The sequence below is a fragment of the Paraphaeosphaeria sporulosa genome, assembly GCF_001642045.1.
Source record: "Paraphaeosphaeria sporulosa strain AP3s5-JAC2a unplaced genomic scaffold CC84scaffold_9, whole genome shotgun sequence".
NCBI lineage: Eukaryota > Fungi > Ascomycota > Dothideomycetes > Pleosporales > Didymosphaeriaceae > Paraphaeosphaeria > Paraphaeosphaeria sporulosa.
The window spans coordinates 1,375,471-1,383,861 of NW_017253368.1; the positions used below are offsets into that span (position 1 = coordinate 1,375,471).

General features: G+C 50.3%; 3 protein-coding genes across 3 annotated transcripts; all 3 read left to right on the plus strand.

The window, feature by feature from the left end:
• Positions 1 to 613: 613 nt before the first annotated feature.
• On the plus strand, positions 614 to 1,966 carry CC84DRAFT_1014845 (uncharacterized protein). Its single transcript, XM_018173368.1, has 5 exons — positions 614 to 814; positions 864 to 892; positions 967 to 1,169; positions 1,249 to 1,261; positions 1,400 to 1,966. Exons 1-5 carry the CDS (start codon positions 760 to 762, stop codon positions 1,853 to 1,855), a joined length of 756 nt encoding a protein of 251 aa, XP_018032746.1. The 5' UTR covers positions 614 to 759; the 3' UTR covers positions 1,856 to 1,966.
• A 110-nt stretch (positions 1,967 to 2,076) lies between these two features.
• CC84DRAFT_1220710 (uncharacterized protein) lies at positions 2,077 to 2,967 on the plus strand (the record flags this gene model as incomplete). Its single annotated transcript, XM_018183191.1, has 1 exon — positions 2,077 to 2,967. The coding sequence occupies one exon, from the start codon at positions 2,077 to 2,079 to the stop codon at positions 2,965 to 2,967; it is 891 nt and encodes a 296-aa protein (XP_018032747.1).
• Positions 2,968 to 5,551: 2,584 nt separating this feature from the next.
• CC84DRAFT_1220711 (uncharacterized protein) lies at positions 5,552 to 7,476 on the plus strand (the record flags this gene model as incomplete). The annotated part of the gene is made up of 7 exons (XM_018183192.1): positions 5,552 to 5,577; positions 5,633 to 5,939; positions 5,989 to 6,202; positions 6,251 to 6,364; positions 6,415 to 6,519; positions 6,566 to 6,764; positions 6,816 to 7,476. The coding sequence occupies 7 exons, from the start codon at positions 5,552 to 5,554 to the stop codon at positions 7,474 to 7,476; spliced, it is 1,626 nt and encodes a 541-aa protein (XP_018032748.1).
• Between the last annotated feature and the right edge of the window lie 915 nt (positions 7,477 to 8,391).

The following is an 8,391-nucleotide window of genomic DNA, read 5'->3' on the forward strand; positions in this document are numbered from 1 at the left end:
CGCCGCTCGCGTGTCACATGAGCGTGCTCAGCCCTGCGTCGGGTGAGTCGGCTAGGCTACCCAAAACGCGCCGAAGACCACCTAGCTGCAACGGCGACAGAGGGCGCCGAGCGGCGTTCCGGTGCTGAGTCGCATAGGTCCAAAGTTCGCAGTCGGTGAACGCTGACGGGAGGGGCAAACTGCAGTATGACGTCGACGACTTGGCAGGTATGCTTGCCTTCACGGCATCGAGGCTGTTTGCAGAGAGAAGATTACAGGGTGCCTTGCGTTGATGTAGGGGGTGGGGAAGTGTGTGATTGTACGCATTGGGCAGCACTTGGTCGTTGATGGTTGGTCCTGTGTAAAGTTGGAGGTTGGCGAGGCTGAGTGGGACTGTCCGATCTGCGTAACGATGCGCATAGAGAATGGCCACCATTATTACTACAGAGCACAGCTAATCTGTTCAACAATCTGTGTCGCATACCATTTAGAGTTCGAATTACTGATAATGTTTTCGAGAAGGTAGTGGAAAAGACACGTACGTGCGAGGTATTTGGCCCTATTGATGGCAAGGCGAACCCCGGCTGATGATTTGTGATAGAATCACGGTACTTCCAGGATACTTCAACATGTGCTTATCCAGTGATTCCAGCGTTGATCGAAGAGAGAGCTTCCACCGGTCGCCTGTATGTTTTCTAGAGGTCGAGCAAGTATTTGGCACAACGATGGCTATCATCGACGGTTTCTTGAGGGTTTCGACCATTTACTGGCTATCATCTCATGACCTGCGCAGCGAGGCGTGGCTCACGACCATCTCTGGAGCTCAAGTGGACAGGTGAACTGACGTTTCGCATCTTGTGAATGCTACCAATTTTCCAGAAAAGAGGAATACTTTACGGTACGCCGAGGAAATGTGCGTTTCTATGTAGAAAGAAAGACTTCTCGATTAGTTGACCTGAACTCGCACTGACTTCTTACTCACGTTAGGACAGGAAGCTCACGCAGTTGGTGTTCTACCTCTTCATCTGTCATGGAACTCTCCAGAGAAGCAGTCCCTACAAGCAATCGCCAAATTTCGAATCATGCTTTTCATGTCACAGGCGTGACGAATTACCAACTCGAATAGGCCGAGCTTCCAATCCAAAGAAGAACTCCGACACACATATACCCAGATATGTCCAAGAATTCATGTAAGGTCATACATAAGGACTCGACTGTAGGCGAAGGTGCAAAGCCGCACCTCGCCGTTCATTCAGCTAAATTTCCAAGGCTTAGTATTACGGTAAGACGGCGAAACGATAGCCCTGCGAAACAGCCTAGCTGCACGACATGCCGTACGACAGGATTTTCAACGAATTGAGATCATTTAGTGGCTCCCTCTACATGCAATCACACGTTGAGTTTTTGACCCAATTTTTAGCAGAAAAGAAGCACGAAGTCAACTCCAACGAAGAACCGCATATCAGGATGTCTTGCAATCATGGTTTGTCCAGGAACTAGAAACCATCCGACTGACTCGCGACATTTTACAGACAATGAGGGGCCTCGTCGCCGAGAAATTGCATGGCGCGTGGGTGCCGAATGCTGGCTCAAGCGTGGGGGCTGGTTCTCTATTTCACCTCCTAACCGTCTCCAAGAATTCGCCAGATCAGGCAAGGTCGCATCGTCGAAAAACCCCAGAGCTATTTACATTCACCCCAATCTCTCCTCGAATGACAAGCCTTCGCTCAGAGGGTCCACTAACCTCATTCAGATGAATTCTGGAATTTTGACTGGTCGCATCGTGGCTGAAGGTCTTGTCGAGGGAATGCGGCTGAGCTTGGCGCTCCTTTGGCCTACCGCGCCACGAGCTAGTATCGTACGGGAGCTTCGCTGAGTTTCTCGCCCGTGTAGGCTTCACGTTGCTTGCCAATGATGGTAGTATAAGAGTCGCTGGCGATTCCTTCCCTTTTTCTGTGCTCATCCAGTTGTGGCTAAACAGTTCACTTTCGTTTGATCGTTGCTCGCGAAATCGACTGTCGCTTTCGGAAGCCCAATTCTCGTCATTTGCATCCCGGCTTAATAGTATTTATCTGCATAATATTCACGCTCACCAAAATGCGCTCGTCTACCACGTTTCTCGCCGCAGCCGCAGCTCTCTTGACCTTTGCAGCAGCTACACCTCTGGAGCGACGATACAATGAATGCCGAGCACCTCAACAATGGCACGTCTGCGGAGACGGATGGGCAGGCTGCTGCTCCGTGAGCCCTTGCAAGGGCCCAGCAATCGCCAGTGGCTGCCCGGACGAAGGAGGCTCGAATCCCCCCACGTCCACGGTTGAATCGACTGAACCGTCTTCTGCGGCGTGCTCCAGTGCTGGACCCACCCCTGGAAACAATGACGTTGACAATAGGTGGTTTGACGGACCTAGCAAGGTCTGTAAGGAGGACGACTCAGATTGCAACTGGAAGCCTATGTTCCACACGATCAAGAACTACGATGAAGAGTTCGCCAAGAACTCCTCAAGTCAGTTCTATGCCTGGCAAGACGGAGCAATCGACAACAGCGTAAAGAGACGCGATGTCATTGCGGTCTACAAAGACATTCCCGACAGCGTAAAGAACTGCAGCATTCACTGGTATAAGCCCATGACTGGTATCTTCTACGGCACGTACGGCGACGGATCCTTCAATATCAGCTTGATCGATACCGGAGACAAGGGTCTCGAGGAAGCAGTCGGCGGAAAGATCAACTGGAAGAACACGGAGAAGTTCTTCGAGAAGCAGACGCGCACGGGAGCGCTCGACTTGGGCAACTGGGGCTGGAGCATTGGCGACACCTCGCTCAGCAACAGCGCGAAGCTTGATTGCTCGGGCAAGAAGGAGCTTGTTGTGCACTTTGCGCTGAGTGCTGGGGCCGAGGGCGCGGTGATTGTTGATCAGATCTCTGAGAAGGGCAAGGTGAATGGGTTTGTACAGAGAGCTGGCTGGGTGCTCAAGTACGAGTAGAGTTTTCATGTATGGAAGGACACATAATTTTCTGCCTCTTTTGTAGCCCGAGGGGGATTAACAGTGGCTCCTCCTCTTCGCTCGAGTGAGGGTAAATTTGTGCATCACATCAGCCGTGCAATCCAGGTAGTAGAAACGTTTAAACACATTGGCTGGTAAGGGAATTCTTTCCATCGGATAGCCCATGGATTACTCAAATCCACAAGACACAAAGGTCACCAGCCCTAGATTCCAGGAAGAGTCATTGAAATCTGAGAAATCACAAATGTTCGAGCATATATGAAAATCTCGGTTGAGTGTTGAGGAGGTGCATGAATTGGTTTCTCCGAGCGCATAGGTACATAAACTCATGATTCGACATTCCACCTCCTCGCCGAAGACCGGTCGTAGCACTTGACAGCGTGCCAGCTCCAAATACCTTGAACGCCTAGCAGACACGGCAACCCGTGCAAGTGCAAGTGCCACCGCCCGGGCTGCTACAACCACAAGCACTGCAGCAAAGTGAGCCGCCAGACTGACGAGCTTGAAGGGGTCGGGTGACCCGGAGTGCGACGTTCTCCAGCTTCGTGGTCGGAGCGTCGGCCTCGGGGGCAGGGTGGGCCATGGCGTTGGCGGCGAAAGCCAGAAAGATTGCGGCGTAGATATTTTTGCAGAGCATTTTGAGTGTTGAGTGGTCCCGTGAAGCGGTGGGGAGCTTGGCTTGAGGAGTGGCGAAACCAAGAAGAAAGTCTTTGAAGAGAGTTGTGAAGACCAGACTGGAGTGTTCAAAGGTTGTTGCGATGATGTTATTGTAAGAGGAGAATTCGTCCTCCTTTTTATACCCAAATCTACCCTCTACCCATTTATTAGTGAAGTCAGTCGTATATTCACGCTGCTTTTTATTGCCCCGGACATTCCCATATCTCCGTCCCGAGCTGCAACTTCTCGCTTCATTTTCCACGAGCTGCTTCTTGAGGTCTAGCAGGTTCCGTCCCGGGCGTGTGGTGATATTATCTCCCTCACATGTGCGAGGTGCTAACACGAGATGTAGTAGAAGATACCCCTCTTACTTCTACGTCTGTAAGACTGATTGTATTGCATACGAAACCGAGAGACAATACAACATCGTGTTCTTGCATACATTTGAGTTACCGGAACGTATACGAGGAGTGGCGCGCTACCTGAGGAACTTTTGTAGGTATGTCTAGCGAGGACGCTCCTTATGGCTTAGCGAAAGTGCACTTCTACACATTTTTTGGCAAGTGCAGTCGTACAAGCCAACAGTAGGTCCTTCTTCCACCATTCAACTCGCCTTGTTGGTTATATGGATATGTACGACCAACTACCATGTTACATTACCATGCGCCGCCTAGGGATGCGCCAGTACTATGCGAGCAGTGTCTGGTCTATGGTTATATACTCGCAGCTCGGTCGCCAACGCCATGTGTTTCGCACAACGTCAACAAGATGCCGGAGCTTGATGTACGACTCGACTCTTGGCTGCTTTTACTCGTCAGGGCCGAAGCAGTCGACTCCATCGTTTGATGAAAGGGTCAGCAATGCAAGAATTCTGGGGACCGGATGAAAGAGTGTCCCATTATGCACCGTCCGTGGGATTATGCGATCGGTAATTTATGGATAAGAGCGTGTCAGCACCTGCAGTGCTAGGCCAAAAGTTATGGTACTGCATTGCTCCTCGTAGCATGGCACAGTGTACTCGTACTTTCAACAGAGTATTGCAAGTACGGAAATCCAACGTGTGTCGGTGCAACATCCATCTGTTCGGCCGAACAAGAATTGTCATATGAACGGACTCACGGGTGGGGAATTGTCTGGGACTCACGTGCAATAGGCAGAAAGACCTCTGGAACAATGGCTGGATCAGAACAAAGGTACAACGCGACAAGAAATCCGCTATTGAACACCTGAAAGAACCGAACAATGGATAAGGCAGTGCATATGGCGGCGTCGACCGTACAGCAGTGACCGAAATCGGTTTCCGGTTCCTGCACTCAGGTTATTCTAAGCGCACGGCCGTTTGGAAAAGCGCTTACAAGATAGATCTTAGCGTTTGCAGGGGCAGTACGTACCTGTGGCTTAGAATATGGCGATATCGCGAGCTGTGCCACTTATTTACGCATTGCAAAACATCTACAAGGTACTGGCGGGAGCGGGTCGGCCACCTCCCTGCATGTGGTGGCAATGGTAAATGAGACTGCCTCTCAATGTGACTGTTTTACGGAAAAGTACCGCTTACATAATCTGCCACCGGTAGGCTGCCTCGCTGGGTGGCTGATGGCTGCGGGGCTGTACCACTTTCTCAGCCGCTCAGCCTCATAGCTATCCTGCACAGTCCCAGTCGAGCTCTCCGTTATTCCGCTCTTCGTACGCCAGGTCACCTATCTCTGGCCTTTCAGATCGTCTCTAACGGCTGTACCTCAACTATTTCCATGGTGATTGCTATCCACGAATCTTCCCCAGACTTCGCACGCCAGGAAACGCCCCTCTGTTCTGTTAGCCCTGTTCATTGTTCCGCTTTACATACATGTAGAAAACAAACCCTTCAGATCTTTGCGCTTTACCGTCCATGCTGGCTGCTCGAACAATGGCTCAGCCTACCATGCCACGAACGTAAGGCTGTCGGTTCGACGCGCCCTAGAGTGACTGCTAACCCTTGCTGCTCTAGCAACGATCTTTGGGCCCACGCAGCAACAGAGCTACCCGACAACGTCAAACGAAACATAAACTTCAACCGCCCCGACAAGCTCAACATCCTCACCGAGCTGCACGCAACTGCCGAGAAATCGAGGCAAAAGGCTATAGAGTCTCGATGGAAATACACTCGCAAGAACGGAGAGGTGGTCATAGTCAGGGACGTGCTCGGAAAGATCGTTCGGTGGGTTGATACGTTCAAGCAAGTCGGCGATGCTGCTGTTCAGTATGACCCAGGATATGCTTCGCTTCCTTGGGCAGGGATCCGTTTTCTCTTGCAAGTCAGTCAAACCGTAGAACTCAGGAAAGAGACTGCTAACATATCTGCAGGTTGCAGTCAACGACATCGTCAAATATGGGTCGGTAGTGGAAGACATTGCTCGGGTAGCCGAGCTGATTTGTCGCTTCGCTCTTACTGAAGAACTATATCTTCAGGGCACATCAAAAGAAGCTAAAGCACTGGAATTGGCTGTGGTGAAGCTATACGCACGCACTTTAGTCTTTCTGTCCACGGCAAAGCAATATCTCGAACAGGGGACCGCAAGTACGTATATAGTTTCTGTGAGGGGAATAGTAGTTGACATTCCGCCAGAGCGTGTAGCGAAGAGCGCATTCCTCTCAGAGATGAACCTTAGCTCGGGCCTGAACGATATCCAAACCGCAGAGAAGGACGTGGATCGATGCATAACTTTGGTCGATAGGATAGGTCCGTATCAGTATTTGTTTATCCTCCAACAACACTAACTTCTCTTGCAGACAACACTAAGAACAATGCGAAGTTGATAGACATTCTAGCACGTATTGACACGCCCTTGCGCAGAATGGATGACGGTCTGAACAATATCCATGATGATCTTCAAGGTAAAGAGACCTACGAACTGACTAGACTATAAATAACTGTCTGAAGTGTCTAAGCGAACGAAGATCATTCAGTGGCTCTCACCTGAGCCGTACATACAACACCACAAGCAGACCATGCAGGGTGTTCTGGCAGGAACTGGGCAGTGGCTTCTGTCTGATCCTATCTTCAAGAGATGGAAAGACGACAGCGTATCTTCAATCCTCTGGCTCCATGGTATTCCTGGATCTGGCAAGAGCAAACTCGTGTAAGTGTGTTACATGCCTGGTTCTAATCTGATAGTCACTGAGATGCTCAGCTCGGTAGTGATAGAGGATGCTGTAGCGCGTTACAAAGCTGGCAACAGCCCACAGCCGGTCTTCTTCTACTGCTCCCGGAACCCAGCAGAGCCTACGCGTTCTCAACCACAAGCAATACTTGCTAGTCTTGCTCGGCAGCTATCGTGCCTTGAGCCCGGAAAGCCACTGCTTGCACCAAGTGTCAACCTCTACAGAGAAAAGGAAGCGGAAGGGTTTGCGTCTGGGTCGCTCCAGATGGACGAAAGCCTTAACCTTGTTCTACAGCTCATCGCACATTATCCATTGACGACCATCGTGATCGATGCCATGGATGAATGCGACCCCCGGAAGCGACACGAGTTGCTCAAAGCTCTGGAGAAGATCCTCCAAAAGTCGTCCAGCCTCGTCAAGATATTCGTGTCGAGTCGAAAAGACCAAGATATTGTCTTGCGTTTGCGAAACTATCCAAACCTCGAGATTGACTCCCGGAGAAACGGTGATGATATCGCGCGGTTCGTGAACGACAAAGTAGAGGAACTTGTTGAAGACGGAAGGCTGTTACCGTATAGCGACTCTGAGACAGAGATGAAGAAGCTCATCGTAGACAAGGTAATTGAGGGTGCTACTGGAATGTACGTTGAGGACCACTGCCATTGTGACCGTGTTGACCCTGATATGTAGGTTTCGTTGGGCAAGCATGCAGCTACAATACCTCTGCTCGTTTGAGCTGGATGATGACATCAAGAGCAGCCTCGGTAGACTTCCGCCTGACTTGAATGCTCTCTATGACGAACTTTACGGGCTGCTTTCTGCGAAGCCAGGTCGAGTTCAGGCAGCAATATTCAAGAATGCCCTCTCCTGGCTTTTGTGCGCTCGGAGAACGTTGAAGACTAAAGAATTCCTATGCATAGTTTCAGCAGATCCCGCGTCGGGAAGTAGCGCGAAGGTGACTTCAAAGGACCTTGTGCTAAAGATTTGCAACAATTTCATCGTCTTCGACCCAGAGCTAGATACATTTCGCTTTGCGCATCTTTCTGTTCGAGAATACTTGGAACAGAGGCTTGAATACAGTAGTATAATAACAAACGCTCTAGCAGCAGAGATCTCTCTCTGGGCTATATTGTCTGCAAGCTCTAACCTTACCACTGGGAAGTTGCTGCTTAAACTGGGCTGGCGTGCGGATGCTCCGCCGGCCACGATCGAACAACTCTGCATATATGCAGATATCTATTGGCCTGAGCATTGCAAGTTAGCAGAAGAGCGAAGACGGTTCGGGAAACTGGAGACGATATTACGATATCTATTGTTAGGTTTTGGTGGCTCAGACTCTACTTTAATGCTCTGGAATAACCGACTACAGAAGCATTTGGAAGACTATATACACTGGGATGTGAGGATGCGACTAAAGGACACGTTGCCAAATCCCGGCTTAGAAGCGTATATTGGGTTATTCGTTTCCTGCGCTTTCGATTTTGAGGAATTAGTAGGGGTAGAAGTCCAAGGTTTGGCGGCAGCAATGGTTTCTGTTAACCAGCACTACCATAGCGCTCTACACGTTGCAATAAGAAACGGAAGTCGTGCAAGTCTAGCAAGACT